The sequence below is a fragment of the Motacilla alba genome, chromosome 5, assembly GCF_015832195.1.
Source record: "Motacilla alba alba isolate MOTALB_02 chromosome 5, Motacilla_alba_V1.0_pri, whole genome shotgun sequence".
In the NCBI taxonomy this organism is placed as follows: Eukaryota; Metazoa; Chordata; class Aves; order Passeriformes; family Motacillidae; genus Motacilla; species Motacilla alba.
In genome coordinates, this window is record NC_052020.1 from 35,388,089 (window position 1) to 35,413,719 (window position 25,631).

At 36.1% G+C, this 25,631-nt stretch overlaps 1 protein-coding gene across 9 annotated transcripts in view; it reads right to left on the minus strand.

The window, feature by feature from the left end:
- Positions 1 to 289: 289 nt before the first annotated feature.
- The window catches only part of HEATR5A (HEAT repeat containing 5A), a 64,166-nt gene continuing 38,824 nt past the window's right edge, over positions 290 to 25,631 (minus strand). For 4 of the 9 annotated variants that reach the window (XM_038137375.1, XM_038137376.1, XM_038137377.1 and 1 more), the window contains 17 exons: positions 25,075 to 25,244; positions 21,961 to 21,987; positions 19,987 to 20,125; positions 18,952 to 19,131; positions 17,858 to 18,097; positions 16,972 to 17,153; positions 15,169 to 15,237; positions 14,573 to 14,752; positions 12,398 to 12,632; positions 11,757 to 12,005; positions 10,035 to 10,162; positions 8,993 to 9,140; positions 8,055 to 8,327; positions 5,430 to 5,654; positions 3,803 to 3,957; positions 2,232 to 2,445; positions 290 to 1,954 (listed from right to left, as the gene is read on the minus strand). In XM_038137375.1, the coding sequence (XP_037993303.1) occupies positions 1,653 to 1,954; positions 2,232 to 2,445; positions 3,803 to 3,957; positions 5,430 to 5,654; positions 8,055 to 8,327; positions 8,993 to 9,140; positions 10,035 to 10,162; positions 11,757 to 12,005; positions 12,398 to 12,632; positions 14,573 to 14,752; positions 15,169 to 15,237; positions 16,972 to 17,153; positions 17,858 to 18,097; positions 18,952 to 19,131; positions 19,987 to 20,125; positions 21,961 to 21,987; positions 25,075 to 25,244 (3,116 nt within the window). In that variant the 3' untranslated portion in view covers positions 290 to 1,652. The remainder of the gene's footprint in view (positions 1,955 to 2,231; positions 2,446 to 3,802; positions 3,958 to 5,429; positions 5,655 to 8,054; positions 8,328 to 8,992; positions 9,141 to 10,034; positions 10,163 to 11,756; positions 12,006 to 12,397; positions 12,633 to 14,572; positions 14,753 to 15,168; positions 15,238 to 16,971; positions 17,154 to 17,857; positions 18,098 to 18,951; positions 19,132 to 19,986; positions 20,126 to 21,960; positions 21,988 to 25,074; positions 25,245 to 25,631) is intronic. The other 5 variants (XM_038137382.1, XM_038137381.1, XM_038137385.1 and 2 more) reach the window with 5 other exon arrangements.

Sequence of the window (25,631 nt, forward strand, 5' to 3'; positions counted from 1 at the left end):
GGAAAGATGGAAGGCATCTCAACCATCTTCTCACAGCTCACACATTTCAGCATTTGGCACAAACCAGGGACTTACACACAAAAAATCTCCCTGGTCCTACTTACTTAGTCATTGGGCTACTCACAACAGAGGAAGACCTGCAATGTCAAGTCCCAGACCTTGATGCAACCAACCCAAACATTCATTATTTTCCTTGAGGTAGAATACAACAATGTAGTCTACCTATTTTTTTCTGATACACAAGTCCTTTGAGTTCCTCTGCTATTGGATAAAATAACCAAGACAAATATTAAGTGAAGAAAATTAGCTTTATTTATGTAAATTAGAAAAAAGAATTGTTAGAACTTTGGTCAAATTGTTAATTCTGTACAATTTACAATTATATTTACATACAAAACTTCTAATAAAATACAGTACATCACACTCTTCCTGAGTCACAGTGTGTTTCTCAGTTCTGTAAATATTTTTTTCTTCTTCCTTTTAAAGCAATTAGATTCAAGAAGGAAATAGTATCCTCAGTTTGACAGTGTTTGGTTTAGGTAATACTGTATTAAGAAAGAAGTCGATACATTGTACTTAGAAAATACTTTGTGGCCATTGTGGTTTTGATAGTTATTTTTCTATATTAAAATATGTTCCTTGCTAAAAATGTTAATTACATACTTCTTATTATGAACTTGTTGCACTCTATTTATAGACACAAGACAAGGGGACTTCAAATACTTCCATCTCTCGCTGCAGAGATACAGAAATCAAGTCACATGTACATATCAGCGATCATTCAAAGATCAGGGAACATCCATCCACTTAGAGCAGAGGTCTGAATTGAGGCACAGTATGTTCAGATTGCTGTCCAGTCCTGGACAGGATATGTAAGCTATTGCCTGGCTCCCCTAATGCAAACTTATCAAAGTACACATCCTGAAAAGTGAGACTGTGTCAGGCAGCAAGGCACCGAGCCTGTCAATCCTTACATATGCATGACAGTCCCACTCTGGAAAGAGCCACAGTCCCCGGAGGGGCCTCGTAGAGCTGTATTTCACAGCATTTGTTACATCTTGGCCAGCTCAAGATGTTATTAGGATTAAAGCTATCCATATTACCTTTACTGAGTTGAATTTTCTGAGATCAACAATAAACTGTTATAAGGCTTACAAGGATATTTAATCTGTTTAATGAATGATGCAGTGTGTTAAATTAGTAATTAGCATAGATTACAACCTGTAAGTAAATTTATATCCCTGTTAAATCCAAAAACCAATTACAGTAACTTATTTTTGACAAATATTAGTTTTTTAAAAAATTAACTTTACTTAATGGCTAAGTGTGGGATGCTCCTAAATATATCTATGGTCAAGTATACTATATTTTTTTAAAACATAGGCATGTGCATTTCTGATATTTTAGTCCAAAATAATAAAAAAATACAGATTTGATGACCTCTGATTTACTCATAGTATTTAGAGATATTTAAGAAGTTTTACATTAAGAGAACTTTATCTAGAAACTTGCTTTCTCTTAAAAACTTTCTGTAGTACTTCAGCACAAACTGAAATACATGATATCAACTCATGACAATCCACTGTGATTAGAAACTAAAAGGGACTTTTTTGCTGTTGATATCAAAGTGCGTAAAATGACAATATGGGGCTTTAAAGAAAATTGGTCTTCAGCTGAATGCTTGAACTTTTCCCAGGATTTTTTGCATGTTTAGTAGTCTTCACTTTGATGCTTTCTTGATTGCCTTTAATAGCTGACTCAAGCCTGGCTTTCATAGTTGGAGAGGAGGCCATTAGTTTTTTAAAAACTGATGAGTACTGTGGACCAATCTGCATCAGAGTTTGCAAAGCAAACTCATGTAGATTTTTTGCTGAGATTGTAGCAGAAACCAGCGCATTTTCATCCAAAAGAAAGGAAATGAGGATGGGAAGAAAGCAGGCCACCAAGTGAGCACCTATAAACATGGAAAACAGAACTTGAATACACAATTTTTAAAAATAGTGTCAAATCCTAACTGGAAGTATTTCTCTAAGTTAACATGCAATTCAAACTGAAAAGCTGCAAATGTTAGCTGAACTGTAGGGTAAAAAACCCAACATTCCTGCGAGCGATTTTCTTGGCAATTAGTGTTCAAGACTGAATTCCTAGTGGTCATTTTGGTTTTAGTTTGTTATTTATGGCAACTTTGAGCCTTTTTAATGCTTTGGGTCCAAGAAATGGAAGAAACTTACGGTGCTGTTCCTCAGCAGCAGCTGTCAGAGCTGTAACCACCTTTATTCCCTCCTGAATGACTTGAAGTTCAGCAGCATTTTCAGGTTTTGCTTTTTCTGTTTCCTGCAGTTTCCCCACAATGGATGGTGCTAAAGAATGGATATAAGGGTATGACACAGTTTTGTTTGGATGCTGAAAGATGGAATGCAGCAGCTGGTAGCATTTACACTGTACCTAAAGGGAAAATGAAATTTGCAGTTAAAAAGCATTATAGTTCAAAATACATCTCTTGGTGTTCTAAATCTAACAGCTTGTCAGATAAAAATTTTGGGAGGGAGAAAAACGTGCCTCACAACTTTAAAATTCATCAGGTTGTAGGCTGCTCATGTATAATATTTTATAGGACCATTACAACTTGTAATCAATTATTAATAGAAACCAGATCATGCATTCTGTTTCTTTCCATCAAGTCTTATATCTTCTGACATTTTTGAGTTAAGGAAAAAATACTATTTTTGTTGGAAGATTAGTATTATTTTGAAAATAGTCTCTTCTTAGCAAAAGTGCAATACCAAAGAAGTGCTTTTGTGCTTAAAATATAAGCAATATCCCTGTCAAACTGTAGGAACAATTTTAAATGGTGCAGTGGCTTGCATCTCTTTGGAAGTCAGTAGGACTGAAACTGCTGAGTTCCTACATAATTTCCCAACAGCTCTGATGCCTAAATACTTGGATGAAATTGGCAAATGCATGCTAATATTTCCTTGAAGTCATATTTGGCATTTTCAGTTTCCTAACAGTGAAAACCAAAGTTTACAATATTGGGAATGTACTGATACATAAAAAAGTATTGTCTTACAGTTATTTCTCAAGTAAATGAAACTTCAGTTTTCTATTTCTACACAAATAGATATAACGGAGATACAAGAAAAGCAGCTTACAGTGAATTCTAACGAATATGAAATCTAATGCATGTTATTTTCAGAGCCAAACTTCAAAAGTGAAAAAAAGCCATTTCTATAAATGCTTTTTTTCCCAATACATTTTTTGGTGAAGGATAGTAATATATGAACTGTGGCACTACAATGCCACTATATGAAATTATTTATGCTAGGTCAGAACAAAACATGAACCTAGTTCAGTAAGCTGCATCCAGCAGTGGCCAGGAGATGATGTTTATGGGACAGTAATAGTTTTGTAGTGGTACTTGCTCCAGCTCCCAAAGACTCACAGCTGAGGGATTTCCTGTGCAAAAGACACTATCTGTGTGTTGAAGATAAAATGAACAAATAAAATTTGACAGGTGCCTGCAACAACACACAACTGTATTGTGTACTTAGCAATGTATAAACTACTGAGTCTGATGCAGTAAAAAAAAAAAAAAAGGAATACAGAATTGCATACAGAACAATGATTAAATGCACTGCTGGACATATTCTTGCTCACTTGTTCAAACTTTATTTTAAAATACAACAGATATAGTCAGGAGAGAGTTAACTTCCACCAAGACACAGGACTAGCAACACCACTAAAATGAGCTAATATTAATTTAGTATGGCAGTGACATTCTATTAATTTCATCACTACTTACAAGAGGATCTTTTGAGTCAAGTGTTGTTTTAAACTTCTCAATACAACGCTTCTGAAGGCACTCTACAGTAGTAACTTCTGGGCTGGTAGACATAACAAATACTGTAATAGCAGTGAGAAGGCTGACTTCATCGAGTTCTTGGAGGGGGCCATCTACTATCAACAAAGTAAGAAAACTGTTAGATTTGCATTAAAATTTCTATGAGGTTGAGTGTTACAAAAAGGTGGAATAGAAATATCAATGTCTACATTTCTTTAGAAACTTCAGTTTTCAAATACATGACATCCTCTGATACAGTGAGATGGACTTTTACTGCAATAAAAGCCGAGGACAAAATGGGGATTCAGGGGTGATCATATGCATATTTAGAAATTACAGCATACTCCTATTCCATTGTTTCTTTGTATAAAGTACAATAAATATTTTTGAAGAGCTGGTCTGACATATTAGAGTGCAATCTATTTGAGAATAACATAAAATTTGCATTTTGAATATATTTTCTTTTGCTGTAAGTTTTAAACAATTTTGTAAAGGGAAGTTCCAACAACAAACTACAATGTAAGAGATTAAACATAAGGAACAATGAAAATACTACTCATGAAAAAACTCATGAAGTTGAAGCAGCAGCACATAGTAAACTGATACAAGACAAAAAATTCTTTTTTTTGCACTACTGTTTTAATATCCTTTGCTTCACTAGAGACACTAACTCTTAGTGGAGAATCTGCACTCAGTGGACAGCTGTCTTTTATGCTCAGCTGTACACTGAAGCCATTGCTCCTGTTTATGCCTTCATCCCATGGAACTACACTGTGGCACTAAATAACACAGGAGTAAGCCTGCAAACCCACTGTCCTGGTTTCAGCTGGGGTACAGCTAATTTCTTCCCAGTAGCTGTTGCAGTGCTGTGTTTTGGATTCAGAATGACAACGGTCATAATAACACACTGATGTTTCGGTTTTTGCTAAGCTGTGTTTATCCTAAGTCAAGGACTTTTCCCTAGTCTCATGCTAGGGGAAAAGTGAGAAGATAAGCAAATGAAACTGGGAGGAAGCATAGCTGGGATGGGTATCCCAAACTGACCAAAGGGATATTCCACACCATAAAACATCATGCCCAGTAAATAAACTGGGGGGAGTTACTTGGAAGGGCAGATGATCTGGGTTCAGGAAGGGGGGTTTGGCATTGGTCAGAAGGTGGTAAGCAACTAAACAGTGCATCACTTATTTTTCTCTTTTTGTTATCATTATTATAATTTACCATTATTATTACTTTATTTTACCTTAGTTTCAATTATTAAACTGTTCTTATCTCAACATACAAGTTTTATTTTGATTCTTCTCCCCACTCCACTAGGGTTGAGCGAGTGCCTGCATGGTGCCTAATTTCCAGCTGGGCTTAAACACAACACCCACGTTTACACTTTTATAGATGATGACTTCTCATATGGACTGTAGGGACAAGACTGCACTATAGTTTCAACAGTGCTTGGTAACCAGCTAATTCTCTTATGACTAAGAGAGAAGTCTTTTTTTAGATGTGCATGAATTCAATTCAAATAGAACCAAACGATGTTTCACTCAAACATTTCTCATTTTTAACTCATAAACCCAGTATCTGTGCCTACCTTGATCCCAACAGTCAAGCACTGTGACCAAAGCACTACGTAGAAGATCAGTCCAAGCATTCTGACTCTTCTCTGCTCGAGCCATTGGAGAAGACAAGAGTCCTTTTAGAGCTTGTAGAGATGCAGCAACTGTCAGAGGTAACTGGCCATCTCGGAATTTCACAGCAGTTTCTTTAAGTACTCCAATAATTAGGTACAAAATAGTAGGAAGAACTGAAACACTTCCTGTGAAACAATGCAAATTAATTTCACAGAAATTTTTTTAAGTGCAGGTATCTTTCACATTAAAAAACTGAGGCAGTTTTCTTAGATTCTCTTTTTAATGTATAATTTTTAAGCATATCTGTAAATAGAGGCACTGGTAATTTGAAGAAAATATTTGAAATATCATGTGGCCTGCTATAGCAAACGGGGAGTCAGACTGTTTAAGTGAACTTAAACCTCTTCCCCTTTAAAACAAGCATTGTATATCTTTTCCTTGACGGTTTTACTACATGAAGTGTGGAATTATGTCCTATTCAGAAAAAAGTAAGAACAGAAAGATCAGAACCACACAGGAGGTGGTTCTCATGGAAGAGAAGTCATGTAGTGACTGTATACACTACTATACTATGAAGTATAGTAGTGAATACAGTAGATACTAGTACATATACTGGTACATAGTAAATTATTTGTATCTACTACCATACAGAAAGGAGAGTAGAAAACAAAGTATAAGCATCTAAGTATATTTCGCACATGAAGACAATACAGTGAAGGAAATTACCAGAGGGTAATTTCAAAACTGGCAAGAGGGAATACTTCTATCACATGATGTGTGGTTAGCTAAGGATGCCATTGCTCCAGGAAATCACTGAAGTCAAGAACTTAGAGTAATAAGGACTTCGGACTAAATATATGTATAAAACCCCCTAGAGTTTGAATAGAAGCCTCCAAAAATATCTTGGAAAAGAGAAGACCTAAGGAGAGAGGCAGATTGTTCCATAGGCTAATAAAGAGATTTTCATATCTAAGAATCTGATAGTTGACCAGTCATAATAAGAGACCACTAAAAATGTTTTAAAATTCACAGGAATAATGTGGCATAGCAGTTTCACTTATTTTTATGTCTTTGAATCTAACAGTAATACAGAATTCTGCATATATTGGAAGTAACCTAGAAACCTGCATACTTAAGTGTTGCTACTGTCCTAAGTTATAACTCAGAAAAGCAGAGAGTTAAGCATATGGCTTAATTTGCTTATCTCATTCCCTAAACAGCAAAATGCTTATGTTTCTAAGATTTTAATAGGCTGATGCTCACGAGAGACCTGCTGAATAATGAGGGCCTCTGACTTATGCATAAGTATTTTCTGAAGCTGAGGACATCTCTTTTTGAATAGCCAGTCTTTGAAAATTTACTGTTGGAATCCAGTAGGAAATGTAGGTCATGAACATCATTTACTTGCAAATTTTTTATGCAAATATATCATGACAGGTGCCTGAAGTAAGAGACATGGCAGTCACAGGACTGTAACTTCAGTTACCTACTAGAGGGGAAAAAATTATGCAATTCCACAGAGGAATTCTCATCTCTTTGATTATGTGAGCCAACTTTTGGAGCTGCTTTTTTATTCAACTGACTGTATAAGCAAGCTTAAGCTCCTCTTTTTAGTCACCTGAACAAAATGCTTAACATCTCTACTGTAAACATTCCCTGTGGTCTGATCCTGCAAGCTGTTTGTTTGTGGAATAACATGGACAGCTAAAGACAAAAATAACCACAGTGAGAAAAAAATCACAGATTATTTTTCATACAAGATGGTTGTCCTCAGATCTAGGTGATGCTATGTTTATTTCCTTTCACTTTAAACTGATAAATAATGGGCTGCAGATGGAAATGAGAAAGCCAATCATCACATTACAAGACTGCCAGCTATTCCATTTGGAGCATCATATTCCCCATAGAAGAATCATTTAAGAGAGAACTTTTTTTTTAAAAAAGAAGAAATTTTCAGGGGTGGTAAATGCCAGAGATTTGCATAAGGTGTAATAACAATACTTAAAGTGGGAACAGAGGAATAGGGCAGAAATGGTTTGTATGTGTGGCTGTAACGGTACTGAAAGATTTTATATATAGATGAATGAATATGATATTGAGGCTTGGTGGTGGGGAACCATCCTCAAGTTTGGAGTGAATCCAAAATTAATAATGGGTAAAAGTCAACTAATCTGAGAATTCAACCATAACTCCTTGCAGCCATTTGTTAATGTTCAAATGATGGAAAGGTAACATCACACATTTCCCTTTTAAATTTAATTTATGCCGGCACTAGAAATTCCAGAAAAGACAATTCAAGTAGCATATAATCATGTAGCTGTTGTATCCTTCCCTGTAGAAAATGAATCTATTAATTGCACTGCTATAGGGTGGGAGAAAAAGAGAAACTACTCATTTAATTGCTTCAGTTTTGTAACTTGTTTTGCAATTTGACAGTCAAAAAATAATTAGAAAAGGAAGTTGTCACAGGCAAATCAACAAAACTCGCTGCCAGTCTTAGCCAGCTAAGAAAATCAGATAATAACAAAGGGACAGAAGGGCCTAATATTCTTTCATTTATCTTTCCTTGTGATGAAATAGCATACCTTCAGGAGAGCAGATTGCAGGAACATCAGAGAGAATTACTAATGCTGCTGCTACCAGTCTACTTCCATCTTCTGACAGCAACAGATGTTTTCCAGGTGGAACTGCAGGGCTACAAGTCAATTTAGGGTTGAGCTGGGGAAGCTGTCTGACAAGAATACAAACACACAGCTCCAGTGTTGCGAAGACTAATGATTTCCCAGGCACCAGTCCCCCTGTGTCTTTGCCCTCTCCAAATTCTGGTAATGTTTCCTTTTCTGCAGCACCATCATCAACTGAAAGAAAAACAAGAAATATGGCAGAAGTCTGCAGACTGTGACTTGTTTCCAAAAATTTTACTTCTTAAGACTGTTTCAGTACTGAATTATAATCTTGACACATGTGCATGAAATTGAAAATTCTACTAGCAAACACCCATCTTTCTGAATAAGCAAACTATGCAGTGATTGCCAAAAGGCAAAAGGGCGTGCAATAGACTTTGACATACAAGATCCTGAGGCACCAAGCCAATATGATGTCACCTGATATAAGCATTTTGATTCTACTCCAAGTTTTTTCCTTTTAGAAAATGATTGTTAGGAAGTTACAATCAGAGTAACTATTGGAACCTGGCTTGTAACAGCTGTGTGTGCCAAGTCTGTCCATCACTCAGTTGCAGCTGACCCCAGCTTTTCACTAGGACTTCTCCCTCCCTGACCAGCTGCAGTTTCTGCAATTTTTCTCCTCACTTTCTGCCCTCTGTTCAACACCTAAACCACCTGCTATCCACCATACCACCTGAATTTCTTATTTTAGGAACCTGGACTGTCTTAAGTAAACTAGAATTAGACTCCAACTGTGAAAGACTTCAATTAAGACACATCTCAGAAACCAGTTTTCCAAAAAAGGAATTGCTTTAACCCTGACCACAGGTATTCAAACATCTCACATAGTACTGTACCTTCTGCACTTCTCCGCTTTTCCTTCACATGTTCCTGAGCTGCAAAAAGAATCAAGCGAACCACTTCAAGGGCAGCAAGCTGAATATCAGGTGACTCTCTGGTCAGTATCAGTCGATGCAAAACATTCAGCAGCTCTACACCCAACTCCTATAGTAAGGAAAACATCAAACATATTTCAATTTTAATGCAGGAGTTTTTAGGAACTTGTTAATACTTGTTAAAGCCAAGAGTATTACTCTGATTGATCTCACTAAGGAACACAATGTAATTGATACAATCACAGGAGTTGGCATTTTCTACACCATCCAGCTCCTAGCTCCCAGTAACAGCAGTCCCTATCAATTCTCCCAACAAAATAGTTACCACAGTTATTTAAGATATAGGGCACTTAAAACAACTGAAAAAGTCAAAGTAATCTTTATCTTCTGGCTTCTTAACTCTTGAAGGTGGGGACACTACATAGTATCCCTCCCACACTATATGCGTTTCCTTGTACAGAGCATCAGCAATCAGCAGAACTCAGCCATGTCCACAGGCTTTACTTTCACTGGGTCAGACACTTGCAGGGCATACGGGATGGTATAAACCTTAATTTAAAGAAAAAAGTAAAAAATTCAGTATACTACTTCTTTTTAGGATCACTGTTGTGGTGTGGGGTTTTTTTTGGTTTTGCCTTTTTTCTTCTTTTAGTATCACTGCCTTTGTCCAGTCTTCTTTTACCAACTTTTATTTTTACAACAGAATCAACTCAACTATGCCTTGACAGAGAGAAAGAGAACTCTCTTTTCCAGAATTTGGTTTTTACCTGGCTCCCATTGTAATAATATAATTACTCCCTCCTGACAAAATGTCCTCAAATTCTCTGTCCTTCACCTTACAGATTCCACATTGTGCTCTTTTTTATCTCCTCCCTCTATAGCTTTGGATTTGGGTAAAGCATATACTTTACCTACTACTTATACATTGAAGATTCCTGGAAACACGAGAGACTGTACTGTTCAGACTAAAACTATGCCTTAATTCTTGGTCATTATGCATTACCTGATCACCACCTATTTTAGACCTTGGCCATGGAACATCGAAGAGTGCCTGCAGGGCATGTAAGCAGGCAATGATGCTCTCCATCGCTGCATCTGATCGAGGAGAGCACAGGAACTCCACACTAATTCCTGTAAGCATGAGAAAAAAACCCCCATGTCTACTTGAAATTTTAAGAAATAATTTTTTTCCACTACTAAGTAACATCACAGAAGACTGAGCAACTATAGAAGTAGCATTTTAAATGAATTCATCTCCTATTGCTAATATCTTGGGGCAAGACCTCTATTTCCATCAAAACAATGAAAGAAACTTCACCTTCTAGACAGTATGAAACCAAATTATAATTGGCTACTAACATAAATAAAACTCCAGCAATTTGTGAGTAAAACACGCGGTCCAATGAACAGACAGAACAATTCATAATGAGTAGAGAGCAGAATATTTCACTAATCACTCTGATTTATGTAATAGAAAGAAAGGCTCAAAGTAATAGTAGTTCACAAACTCTGAGGTTTTACCTTCCCATTAAAAAAAAAAAGCAAAAAATGCTAAGTACCACAGCTAGATAACCAGTAGTAAGTAAATACATGAAGCCTAAGCTTGTAAATCCTAGAGCAAATAAGAGCTATCTTTTTTCTCAGCTTTCAGGACTCCTCAAAATATTGGAGATAACCTTCATATAAACTGCAATCTATATTCTCATCCCAGGTGTACAGCTGTAATTCCAAAATGTGTGATGACTTGGGGAAAACAATCAATGTCCACTAAACAACAGCTGTGCAACAGAAAAGCAGTTTTAAATTCTTTCAGTTTCTCAGTAGGGAATGAGAAATTTCTATTTTATTCAAAAGCAGAATAAACAAGCCATATGCCCAGGGTCAAATACGGGAAAATTGATGTACTAAACAGTAGAGGAAGCAGCTTTTGTATCAGAGGTCCCACTTCTAACTGAGAGAGCAATTGAGTTCAAAGGAGAGCTGGTTCTCTGCAGAAATACTGGGATTCAAATGAAGACATGCAACAAAGTCATACAAACTCATTTCAAAAAGGGATTACAAAAGAAAGATACAAAAGAGAGGCCAAGAAAAAAATATAACCAGAAATGCCTAATTGTGTAAACTTAGAGAACTGAAACTGAATTCAACTACCTGATTAGCTCCTGCAGTAGTGGAGGCTTAACAGAGCTTTACATGAATATAAGGAAAGACTTCTTTACTGTGTGGGTGACTGAGCACTGGCATAGGTTGCCTGGAGAGGTTGATTCTCCATGCACACAGATATTCAAAAGCTGTCTGGACATAGTCCTGGGCAGTTGGCTTTATGTCACCCTGCTTGAGCAGGAGGTGGACAAAATGATCTCCACAAGTCCCTTCCAACCTATAAACTATTGTGTGATGTAAAACTGTACTTCAGTGAAACTAATCCATACATTCTGTAACTGTACTGGTACAAACACTGTAAAATCCATCCTTGAACTTGCATGTTTATGAGCAGAGCAATAAGCATTTGTTTAGGGCTTGTTTAGCTCACAGTGGTTTTTGTACCACATTTGGGGAAATGCCTTACAATTTTCTCACTAGGACTTAAAATTTTTCTGACTGCATGTTTTTCCAAAAGATGCAATACTGAATGATGCAGTTAAATTTGAGTAATTAAAAATAGATTTGCTAACAGTTCTATCTACATTTTGAGTTACAGCATCTAGGCAGACTATGCACTAACCCAAGATAAGATGAAATCTGTCGGTATTCACATCCTCAGGAGATTTCACCAAGGGTCTGGTAGAAGAATCTTGACACATGGTAGTTGGGGTAACAGGTCTGGAGAGATTTGTAACTCCTTCATCTGGATCAACAACAATGAAACCTGTGCTAGTGAGCCATAAAGCTGTAGCATAAAGTATCAGTGCCCAGGAGTTGTAGTAATGAGGTCTGGCATTTTCAATTGTCTCTGCTGTATAAAATGTACCACCTACAAGAAAAGAAATGAGTTTTAAGGGTGTGACTTATTTTCAACTACTGTATTTTCTCATTGTTAAAATGGGATTGTGTTCTATGTATGCCTTTTTTTTTTAATGTTCGATATTAAAATTCAGGCCAATGAGGGCACTTAATTTAGATTTATTTGGACAGAATGCAATAGATTACCTATTTCTTCTTTCCAACATAAAAATAGCAAACAAATAAGAAAACCAAACCACTCTTCACATCCATGAAACCTCTGTTTTCAAAAGCAGTCCTGATCTTTAAATAGGTCCATAAGTAGGCTTATTTCTCTATACCATTTAATCTTACTATTTTTCTTAACACAAGTCAGTTTGCTTACAAGGGAGTTAGAAAAATGTAACTAATTTGCCTTTTTACCTTCAGCAGGGAGTTGTGATGCGTATTCTGGAGGCAAAGTTAAGAGAGCAAAATCCTGAAGTGCAGCAAGCCAGAGCTTGCTCAGTGTTCCAAGATCTGCCTGTACCAAGTCCAGAAGACCACTGGCCGAAAATGTTACATCTCTGTAGCTTTCTTCAGAGGAGTTTACAATTTTTAAACTGTGCTTGTGTGTATCACTTTGATTTTTCTGCTTTTCAACTGCAACTATGTAAACCTGTTGATATATTTGGATAGACAGTTACAAATATTAACACTTAGAAAGCTACTGCGATCACTAGCATGACTGCCTGTTGAACAGGCATGAGATTTCCTAGAATATTTCTGCTTCAATTCCAGTAAGCAAACGTTCTGAATCCTTTCCCCAGCTAATCATGATGCAAGAATCTCCAGAAAGGGGAAAACTACTAAAATTCCTACCTGCAATTAAGTATCCTGCTCTTAAAAATTATATTATTTGTCCAGTTTCTGCTTCCAACCATCAAACCCTGTTACAGCTACACAACTGAAGAACTATCAAGTAATATACCTATAATAATGATTTGGAAACAACAGTTAACCCATTCCTAAATATATTTTTAACTGAAATGTGACATGGCACTTCTCAAAATTATGTGTTACTTCATGTTAGCAGTAAAGAATTAAGAGTACAATCGTGCATACTTGGCAAACTGGTTGTTACCATCTATAGATTAATTTCAGTGTAATTTTCCTAGATACCTCTCTGCTTATCAAAAAGATAGAACTGAGAAAGTTTCAGAAAAACAGCTCTCTGTAGTCTCTCCAAAATGCCCCTGGAGGGAAGCTCTTCTCAACTATAATGGACACATGATTCAATGAATCTCAAGTCAGCTTTGTTGAATACTAGTTCCCTGCAATTATGATTTCTGCACCTTTTTCATGTTTGCTAGCTGCAGTGGGTTGTCCAAGACAAGCAACTAAACACACACCAAGCCCTTGTCTCACACCTCCCTGCAGCAACAGGGTGGGGGAATTCCTTCAATTTCTGTAAAAAAGAAATAGGTAAGATTCTAAGGGAGAAGGAACTGCCTAGGGCTTAAGTGAAATATTTGCAAATTACAGCTCACAAAAGCTTACAGGAAGCTCTAGACTTTCCTTTGAAGATTTCTAGTGATCTTAATAATAGGCTAGAACAATCTACAGATCTTCACTTCTGACAGTTGAGTCTCACATCTAGTCTGAATTTTGTCCTGGTTTCTGACCAGTCAAAGGTTGTTACATGCTATTAAAAACCTTTTCTCTATGTAATGATTTTAAATTGATTCCAGTACTTTATCTTTTTCTGAATAGATTAAACAGACTAATCTATTTAAATCTCTCAATGAAAGCATGTTTTCAAGATTTTTATTTCCACCTGCTAGCTTGTCTCCAAGGGCTTTGCTATTTTGTCAGTATCTGTTCTCAAATATGCACATGAGACATTGGTATATTTTTTACAGATGTTTACATAAAAACTACCTATTGCCTACTTTCTCCTCCAAAGTATCTTCCTGGTTGTACACTGAAATATCATCCACCTTCATAACATGTTCATCTTTAGCTGGTTATCAACCATCAGCATCCAAGGCCATTATCACTACATTCTAATATACATCTTTTGGAGGTGGTGTACATAGTTCACATTTTTGACTTTTAAATATGTAACCTTGCATTTACACATATTAAAACAAGCATTCACATGAGGTGGCTTTATTTTAACTAAAGCAGTACTGAACTGACAATATTAATTTAAAAGATATATTTCCAAGATATGAAATGTCAATAGGCAATGAGAGAAGTTATACCTATTTAAAATAGTACATGGAGTGGACCATCACCATACATACCATCAACCATTTGTAACATACAATTTCAAATCAATATTGAACTATTCAAATATATTAAGGATTTCGTATTATTAAGTATGATACATTATTCTTGTAATATTATTCTTATTATATTATGATAAAACCTTTCTAATTAGCAGTGTTTTTGTCAAGTTTACAAAGTTCATGTACTTTCAGAGGTAGCACAGCAAAGCAAAGGTCAGCACCTTCTATTTAAAGAAGCATGTTAGAAATTCCTGAAAATTCTGTCTGAAAGGCTCTAACTCACCTACCCGATACAAGACTAACATTGCAGAGCTCTTATACTAACCTCTGCCCAAGCCTTAAGGACAGCCAGTACTTCCATAGTTGAGGTGCTTTCATTATATTGCTCATTTTGTGCTTCTTTTCCAGCCTGCACTTTGAGCAAAGAGGACACAAGCAACTGGTGAACCCTTCGGAGGTCATTAAGATCACTTACTACACCACTTGCTATCCAGGCACTGCATACCTAGTGTTGTGAAACAGAAACAATGAGGAACAAGAAAAAACCACCACTGGATACTCCTTTTTCCATCTGTAAAATTATGAAAGCCAGATGTAATTTCTACCAAGATACAGTTACTCTCAGACAATAACAAATGTTGAATGACATCCCAGTTTAGTATACTGTAGTAGTGAAATTCAAAACATTAGTGGGGCGTCACAAAAAATGGCAAAAGTATCAAGTACAACAAAATTTCTCAAAAGACTTTAAAGTGACAATAATTGTAGTCACAATATAGAGGTAACATAAGTGACATTATTTTTTGTGAATGGAGGATTTAAAGTTATAGAATTTACTTCCTTTTTCTTGTGTTGCTTATCAACAAAAAAAAAATTTCAGAGGGTCTATTACCTAAGAGACTTCTGACTTTCAACACTTGCCTGACATGCTTTTGCTGTGACATCAGGAGGAGTTTCGGGAGCAAAGGCAGGCCTAAGTGCTGCTCCAACCTAAACAGAAGTTATACAACATTTAATACATAGTGAACAATTGACTTAAGACTTACTTTTCATAATCAGACTTTGTTACAGTTTTCCTTTATAAAGTATAGTTCCTTTGTCCTTTTTTTACAGACTATTTCAGTGAGGTTAAAGAGCAGAGAAACAGTTTCTGTCATATTTTTATTGTTTTGCTTACACTGAAGACACTGCTCTCTTTGAGGGAGCCACAGCCACAGCCCTCTGAGGGAGCCAGGGTTGACTCTTATTTTTTTGCACAGTCTAAAACAGAAACAGTAATGTCTTCCTTCCTGAATGCTTGACTTGATGAGGCGCCCATCAAAAAAAAGCAATATTCCGAACCATGCAAGTCACCTAGCTAGTGACATTTCCTTACTCAGAAAAAATACAGATTTAAGAAAACAACCAACTGAAGCTAGTCAACTTTGGAAAGTGAAAAAAGGGGAGACCACAAACCTCATTTACCTAATAAAGAATACACAAACACAAAGTTACCAGACTGCAGAGGTTTTACCTACTCTCACTGTTGAAAACCATTTCACTAAAGGCTAATAAAAGATTCCCTAGCTGCTTTAGCACATATTTGAAAACTCAGTTTTAAGTTTGATGTACAACACCTTTGTCACAAAGAGCAAGTACTACAATAAACGTTCGCAAAATAAGTGAAAGGATTTGTTTTTAATGGCAATTAATGACAATTTCTTAAGACCCTCTAAAGCTGAGACTTCATTTATGAACTTCTGAACAATATGTTAGGAAGTCATTACTTAAGTCCAGAAGATTTATATCCATCTTTTTCTGGATTATTATGATGTTTTTAAGGAAAAAATCCCCAGAAAATGTAGACTTGATTAACAGTTTCACATCTCCCTAACTTATCTCTTAAACAGCTGATAAGGTCTGTGCACAGTATTAGCAGAAACACTTAAAAGGTACAGAAGCTTAAAAGGAAAATTATTAGCTTTACTTGTGATGTGCTTGATGGTTTTGGACAGCAATGACAGATGTTTTTTTTTTTTTTTCCCTTGATAGCTTTAGACTAGACCAAGGAACTTCCTTCTCACAAATGACTGTCAAAAAAATAGAATTGTAAAGGCAAAAGCAAGATCAAAGTAGGTCAGGATGTCTTCAGTGTCTCTCCAATTCTATGAGAGAAAGTAATCTGACCTATTCAGTGCCTGCTAGAAATTGAAGCTATATGAGGCTTAACATGGCTGTCTGTCATATTTAACACAAGTGTGGTATGGAATGCTAAATGTCTAGGACATATTTTCTCTAAATCTAAACCAAGACTTAAATGAAATCGACCTTATGAGTACAATCCACACTTCTCTAGCTTGTTTATTGGCCAAGATATCCAAATGTGATGGCTGCTGTGCAAAGGTTACTTATTTCTAAGCAGAGTTTAAAATTATAGTTATTCATAATATTTCTTGCAATACTTTCAAACTCTGAAGCCAATGCCTTCCAAAAAAACCCCACCAATGATCTATTTTGGTTTTGCTGTATACAAAAGGGAAAACTGCTGAAACTTGAAAAACTTGGGAGCTAAAAAATTATATACTATCTTAAAAGATGATTTCTAACGAAGTTAAGTCCAAACAAAATAACAATACTTCAGTAACAAAGTAACTGAAAACCAGCTCTGTACCTACACACTGCAAATGCAAATTTCTTTTAGTAATTGACTCTAAACTTTTCTAAGTTATTATCAATGGTGCTTACATTGGCTTGATATTGCTCCAGGATTACATGACCTGGAAACTCTGGTTCTGGGACAGCTGCAAACTTCCGAACAATAATTTGCAACATTTGAAGCCCAGAAAGTCGAAGTTGATCGCTGTGATCTGTGGCAGCCATAAAAGCCATACGGACCAAGTCAGATAAATGCAGTACCAAAAAGTCATCTGAAAGCAGAAATTTAAAAAAGAAAGTTTTGTTAAATTTAAATTCAGACAATGTGTTTTATAAGACTGTTCCCAATGTTGTCAAAATGCATATTTTACATTTTACTTTAATATGTATCAAGGATTCACTTCAGGCAGCTTACACATAGATCAGTTTTACTTGGCTACCTTACATTAGCTGATCAAGTCTGGTTTCCATTTAAATGTAGAAAAAAACTACTTAGAAGAAAGTATAAATATCTTCATGTATGAGACCTTCTAAAAAATGTTGAGGAAAACACCTCCAGATAAACACAGAGAGGTACTGAAAAATGGCACTGTATGGTGATTATGCAAATTATGCAAAGAAAAAAAGTGGCATTTTTTTAAGTCATACTCCCAGACATCAAACTGTGATGTTGTAGGCTGGTGCCAGCTATCACTTGTGACTGCCAGTGCTTATACAGAAACAAAGCCTTCCTACGCATACGCCATGGTACTACAACCAGGAAACTGAGTGCAAACGCTGCAGTAAGATGCCATTCTTTTAGGAAATAAAAATTTCTCTACACCTTAAAGAATACAGGCTTACAATCAGAGTAATTAAAGGCTTTATAAATTACAAATAACAAATTTATGACAAATTTCATTAAGATGCAAAGAGCTAATACTTATTTGAAGCATACTTTGCATTCTATGAAACTCTTCCAGTGCTTAACACATACCTCTTGAATCACGTTGCTTCCTTTCCTGAGCCAAAGTTACATCAAAATGTGCACTGCCTGCATTTTCACACTGGCTTATAATTTTACAAACACACTCTGCAGCAAAAACTCTGGTGGACCATCGTGGATTTCGGAAAGGATGGAACCTGTCATCACTGTCAGACGTTAATACAGATATATCATCCCCTTTGGCAGTTTCCTCTTCTTGAGTGGTATCTATTGGTGCTACTGTATTGAAATCTGTATTCAGGACACAGAAGGGAAAAAACCAAACATAATATTCTTTCTTACTATAACTGAAACCTACTGAAAGAAATCTCTTCGAAGTTTATCTCTAACCTCAAATTCATGGTGACTCCCTTCAATCATGGTATCCTAAAGTAAATGCTAGAACTCAAATATAATTAAACTGTCAACATTTAGTTGAGATTACTTGCTGGAAGATAAGATTAGTACCATGAAAATAAATTAAGAACTGCAGTGAAGCAGTCTTTGCAAAGAAGCAAAAGGAAAAAAAAACCTTTTAAAATTAGTGTGATGCATTAGAAGCTAGTATTGTTCCAAATCAAAAAATCTAAATGCAAGAAGTTTTCCTCCTGCACTGCAGGTTTAAAGAATTTCCTTCACCCCCACCAATATTCAGCACAGTAATTGATTTTTTGTGCTCAAGATGATATAATAGGCCAGCATCAGTTCTATCACTAATAGAAGAACTGGTCAGAATACTTTTCTTGCAGGTAATTGCACAGGACTCACAAGCTCAAACCTATTCTGTATTTTCATTTCTGCTATGGAAATTAATTAAGATCAAGAATTTAACCAACATCCAACACATCCTAAGATGTTTACCAGAACTAGTAAACAAGTTCTTCGGGGAAGAACTCCCTTCAAGGGAGAGGGCAATCAGAAGAGAGAAAGGCATATTCCTCTGAAGGAACTAAGTTAAAGGATCCAATCTTGCAATATGAACGACAATTATACATTTCATAAATGGCAAACATTCAAGAAACTTTAATGCTTTCCCTCAGTGACACAGTGTACTGCTGTAGGCCTTATTTTGATTGTGTCCTCAATTACAGTGTATTAAGACTTACCAGCAGAGGCAGCAAGAACATCTTTACAAAGCTTCAGCCAAAAGGAGAGCTTCTCAACTGCCATTGAAGTAAGCATATGAGTCAGGGTCTCTTTGATATCTTGGCACAATCTTGGGTCCAATTCTTTGTCCAGCAAGCCCAGCAATGCCCCCTCCAGGCCTATTTCTCTGATGTTCACATCTGCTAAGAACAAAGTCTGTGAGCTGAGTACTGTACATCACAAAACTGCCTTAATGACAACAGAAACCCCACTATAGGTAGCACAGAGAGTATCTTGTGAAAAAGTAATTACTAGCCTTGAAATATCTTTGAAACCATTTTATTTTTCACTTTAACACTTTTTCACTTAAGCAGCTAACATATGAATACAAATGTTGAGCTTTTACAGAAACATAGTAAAAACAGGAAGAAAGTTACCCCATCAAAAAATAAAAATCCTACTCTGAATTTCACAGCATTACCATCCCCACAGCATCTACCTCCCGAAAAAGAAATTCACTTACCTTACTTCATAAGGTAATTCTAAAACAATGTTTTAACTTGAAATAGAAGTTAAAACTATTGTCCAAAAAAGCACAAAACCAAACACATGGAAATAATTTGTTAAATTAATATGACCAATTTTTATTTGACCAATATAACAAATTTTAAATATGGGCAGATTTTTTCAATGGCTATATTCTGTTTATTCTGAAAATTTCCAAATGAGCTTGAATTGAAAGCTCAAGTGAAATAAATTTTTAACACCACTCACTCACAGAAAGGCACATGAGGATGAACTAGTGATCACTCTCAGGCCTTTTAGCAAAAAGTTAATACAACAGCTACTGGCTAGATGGGCATGGATTTCCCTGCAACTCCCCTTGCATTTCCTCATTTTATCATAATTTTGTACTGTACAGGCAACTGAGGTAGAAAACGTTTTGAGTTTAAGATTTCAAGAGTATTACAAAGTTTTCACACTCTTAGCAAAGTGTATTTAAAATTTACTGACAATATGCCAAGCCCTTTGATCTCAAAATTTCAATACATTACCTGAAGTAAAATCTTCTTTGCTCTCTTTCACTAGTGCAACAGCATATTCTGATACTTCAGCAGCTTCTCTTTGCACAAGCTGACGTAAGCAAGCTACCACTGCACGTCTCAGTAATAAGTATGAGCTGCAGAGATTCATCTGAAACATGCAAAAAGATACAGTAAGATGGCTAACAAACCTCTGTGGCATTACTTCAGTAAGGCTGGTATTTTCTGAACACTTGCAGCTATAGCATATCTGTTAAGTCAGTAAACATGTAACTGACGCTCTTTTTGCTCAGCCTTTTTTTTCAAACCCCCAGATGAAAAGTTTTGCAAGTCCTGTAATCAATTTTACAAAACATATCAGTACTTTTAACATTTTCTCTCCAAAGGCAACCTACAATATTGGTTTGATGCTGAATCCAACTCTCAACCAATATTGTACAAAAACTGCCATTAACTTCAATGCCAGGTGAATCATGGTAACTAACTCTTTGACTACTGGGTATATGCATACAGTGGGCTTGAAAATTCAGAACAAGTCATCATCAGATGTAACATGAGAAATGTCAGTGAAACCAAGGGTGAGAGAGTCAATCAGGCCTTAGTAAAACAGAACTCCATGCATGAAAGGAAGTTTATAAGGGCAAAGAGAACACTGCTACATTTTCACTGGAAAAAATATTATATACTCAGTTTACATTAAATTATGTTTTAGAGAAGTTGAGAGAAAAGGTGAGAATTACTGGTGAATGTAGGACATTGAGACGGGTCAGCTCTCCTGAGCAGTCTCTAGCGAAAAAGTTCATAGCACCATCATGTTTTAACACCAACAGGCCAGTGTGTGGGTTATTTTACTGGAAAATACATGATAATAGATTCACTACTACTGGAACAAGGAGAAACACTTAAAAAAACCCCAAGACATAGTGTCCAGGTTTTTTTGTTAGAGTGGAGTTTTCTGATTTTTATTTGCTTCTTTCAATTTTAAGACAATCCTGAAGGGAATCCTAAAGACATGATAAACTAGCTGTGTGGTCAGGCAAGACGGCTACACCAATATTTATGCATCTTTTTCTAAATTAAGCTTAGGTTATCATAAAAAAAAATTGTTCCCTACAACTAAGCAGTTGTGCACCCTTAGCTGTTACCATCCTTAAAATAGATAAAGCTGAGTGTCTGCTGCAGGAAAACCTTGCATTAGGCTGTGCTGCTCATTTGTCAGCAACAAGCCAATATATGTTAGTCAAAATGACTAATATATATTAGTTAACATATGCTTAAAGAAAGCAACTTAAGGACAAAAAGAATAAGCAATACAGAATTTTAGCTTTGTTAGATTAACAAAACTAAGCTTCATCTTCAGAATTTATATGCATGCATATGAATCTACAATATTCAGAATTACATTATACACAAGAAGATACACTCTCTGCATAATTCTTCTACAAGGAAAGGAACCTGACTCAATAGGTATGTCTGCAAGGTACTTTAATTTTAACTTCAGAAACAAGTGAGACTTTTAATGCAACATTTATGCAAGCAAGCTACACATTCTACTTTGAGTTGGACATGCATAAATTCCGTGCTCATTTTTAACAGGGAAAAAACAGAGGGCCCAACTGAGGCGACCGAAATAATGCAAGATGCACATTTTTCATCTCTCTCATTCTCCCACATTCTAAAAGCAGGAGAGTGGACTAAATGACATACACAAAATGCAAGCATCACATTAAAACTTAAATGTAAAAACAGCTCAATTTCTGTACTTAATACATTAAAAACAAAAGTATCCCTCACTAAGCACATAAATGAAATGAATTCCTGCCATCTGCACAAAGTTAGGAAGGCTCTGGTTAGGATGACAATAAAATATAACTTGACATGCTAAAAGAAATTACATTAAAATGGTTAAAAAGAAAGATAAAAGATGAAATAAAAACACCACTGCAAACTGGAAAGGTTTAGGATTAACAAGGCACAGGGACCTACCAACACAGAATTATCCAACAAGATTTCCTGCACAAAAACAAATGACAACCAGTCATGACAAAACCAAAAATAGATATCACAGTGATATCAACCACACATGGAGACTGTAACATGTAAGCTCAGCATATAATAAAATTCAGAATCTTATCTCAAACATAACAAAACCCTGATTTGCTTAGTTCATTTCTCTTATTTTTCATGTTGAACACACTTAAATTCCAACCCAACTGCCACTAAAATTAATACTTAATACTGAGACAACAGCACAGCACAGTTATTAACACATACTTATTGTGCTTCAATAGTGGTCTTATTGTTAATATCTTAGAGCTGAAAACTGGCATTCACTGTGTTGAGGAATACTACACCGTAAGTTTACACAGACAAGCTCTTTAGAAGTCTGTGCTCACCTAAGTTAGTTTTAGAGCTAATTTTAGACATGATTAAAAGCATATTCTGTTGTATTCTGTGTTCTGTACAGAATATATCTGTAAATCTCTAGTCTGCTGGAGCGAAGAATTCAAATAGCAGGACAAGTATGCATCATTGTTAGAAGCCCCGTGAAAGATCCAATTGACAAACAGGGAACACTCTCAGAAGCTGAAGAAGGGAAGCAAGATAATTACAAGCACATGTACACAATATAAAACAAAACAAAATAAAAACCCCACAAAACATGAACCAGTGAAGCAGTGTGTCCATTGCCTAAGTCATGTTTTACTACTGCTAGCAGTTACAAGCTGAACTGTTTAAATACTCTGGAGACTTGAGCCACATCATGCTGTAGGGGCTTGACAGGTGAAGGAGGCAGCTTGCAGCTGCCTGCACAAGAAAGGTGAAGAGGAAGTGGCGGGGGATTGCAGGAGAATGAGGACTACAAAAAGGCAAGTCCAAAAGCACAGACATTTTACAGAATCCTTGGGCAAAGAGGGTGGAGAGGGGTGTTGGCTCAAATGCTAGTTAAAAAAAAAATTAAAATTTGCATATTAGTTTTCAAGATTTTGTAAGTGAAAATTCGTGTTTCTATGGATGCAGGGGGAAAAGATCACTCATCTGACTGCCTCTCCTGTTATTCTTCCCGAAATAAAGAATGCAGTGGTGAATATCCACATGATCTAGAGCCTAGCTTTTGCACGATACTTCCCTGTAAGAATCCAAAATGCAACACAAAGGGGGACCATCACACCTTGTTCTCCAAATTGCAGACATTTAAACTCATGAAGAATAACTAGCTGACTGTCACCTTGCAAGTAAACAGCACAGTGAAGTGCAGATTTCAGATCAAATAACTTATTCTGCTTCCCTAATGAGATGGTGATTTAGTGGGTGGAAACCACACAAATGGATGTTGAGTTTTACAAATGCACAATTCTTCTTGTGCAATTATCTTCTCACAGACCTGCAAAGCACACACTCAAAAAGTCTTGTTTATGACACTCTTCAGAGACACACTGACATTACTGAATTGTCAGTGCCAGCAGCATTGGCCTCAGTTGCACAAGTTCATGGAGAAAAGATCACCCAGGTGAGGCTGCTGACCTTGGTGGACTCCCCTCCAGGAAGCCTACAGTCATTTCTGGGATAGAGGGGAACACACTCAGATGGAGAACACACAAACTCAAGCCATGACCCCTGCTTCTTAATGGATTGATTTAGGATAATGACATTCATAAACTACTGTATGAAGTACTTTGAGACAATTTGTAAAAACAGTAACACATATTATGTAGACAAGATAACTTTGTCATGATATCCTCTATATTAGTAGGTATTTGATATTAATAGAGAGATTGAAGCAGACTGCACATGGACTTACAAATGCTCCCAAAAGCTACCACACCCTCCAAGCAAGAAACTGACTGACATGGTTTGTTGTGATTTTATCAATGTAAGAAAAACCAACAAACAGAAAATAATTGTTAGTGTATGTTCAAACAACATTTCAGATTAGTTCCAGCTCTTCTGCAACTAGCATATTCATGTGTATCACAGTGTGGGGCAGAAAAACCTTCTTCAGTTTTTCCTACTCCCACAATCATGTTTCTAGTCAAAGAAAGAAAGAAAATGTAAGGAATCTAAACCTATATGTTTAGAATTAACAAAAATCTAAATCTATAAATATAGATTAACTAACATATAAATCTATATGTTTAGTATTGATACACAAGTGGTACCCGATGGAAGATGTGAATAAGAACTGCGTTGAAATAGATGAGATTAAAACAAAATCCACATTAAAACAAAAACCACACTTTACTGTCTGTGGACTTTTGTTTCTCTCTGATTGACAGTGAGACAAAATGGTATTAAAACAAAACAAACCCCTCAAAAACCTCCAACCAACCCCCCTGTCCCCCAGCTAGCCCCCCAAATCCTAATAGCTACCAGAAAGTGATTTGGCTTTTTTTTTTCTTTTAACAGAAGTAAGTACTTAAGAAGAGCATCTATTCAAAGACAGAGAGTTACTGGGTGAAAACAAAACAAACCAAAAAAATAAACTCCACCTCTTATCAAATAGGGCTGAAAAAGTTTTGGTTTTTCTTCCAAAGACCTGATTTGACTATACCTTGTGTGTTAGAAATTTTTACACTGACTGCCAAGATGTCAGTACACTGAACCATTAATTCTACAGAAATTACAAAACATAGAAATCAACAATTTTTCAGCATAATGAAAAAACAAAATGAAACTAAACAACTTACAGTAATTAGTACACACAATTTTTAAATCAATCCTTCAAACAGAGCATAAAAAGCAGCAGAGAGAAAAAACTGGCCAACATAAACCAGCTGGTGCAAATCCAGCAAAAAGTTGTCATGTATAGTATATCCTGCCAGACAACTGGCCTTAATAAGAACAGCAGAATGTACTTGCAACCAGTTCAGAAGGCCAAGATTTCAACAGAATGTGCTCATCTTGTAAAGGGGAAGAAGAAACTGAGGAAAAAAAATGAAGATATATAGAATACTTGCCTGTAGGAGAACATGAAACACCTGATGCCTACACAATGATCAGTTTCTCTGCTGTAAGAAACATCTGCATTTTTTAAGTGTTGGTGAAAAATATGAACAAATTTTAAAATACATGGATATAAACTAGTAAATATATACTCACACAGAGGCAGCTTACAAGGTTAGACAAGTTGACATGTCGAGGAGCAAACATGTGAAGCTGCTGAAGGCAAGAGATGGCTTGAGCTTGAACAAGGCAGTCAGGATTATCCTGCATCACTGCACAGCCCAAAAGGCAAGAAGTTCTTAAGGCTGACACTGCTGTACTGCTGCCTATATTGAGAATAAAGAAGGTTATTTTTGTTTGTTTAAAAATGTATATTTCTATTTAATAAACATGATAACCTGTCTTTTTCTCAAGCCAGCCATAACGTTCATCCTCCTAAACGATGATCCTTGTATCTGTGCTATACTTCGATATCCATGAGTAGGGATCACATTGCTCTCTGGTGATTTAGATGCAAATTTTAAATGTCCCCGTCATAACTAAAACATAGAAGGGCTCCTAACTCTTGAAATACAAACACCTTCTGTTCTTGTAATGCTAGAATTAAAAGATGTAAGAATGTAAGAAATATAAAATGTAAAATTCATGTAAGAAATTTCAGCCCAAGGCAAGGCTCAGAGAAGCAGTTCAAACAAAGGAAATTATGTCAAGAG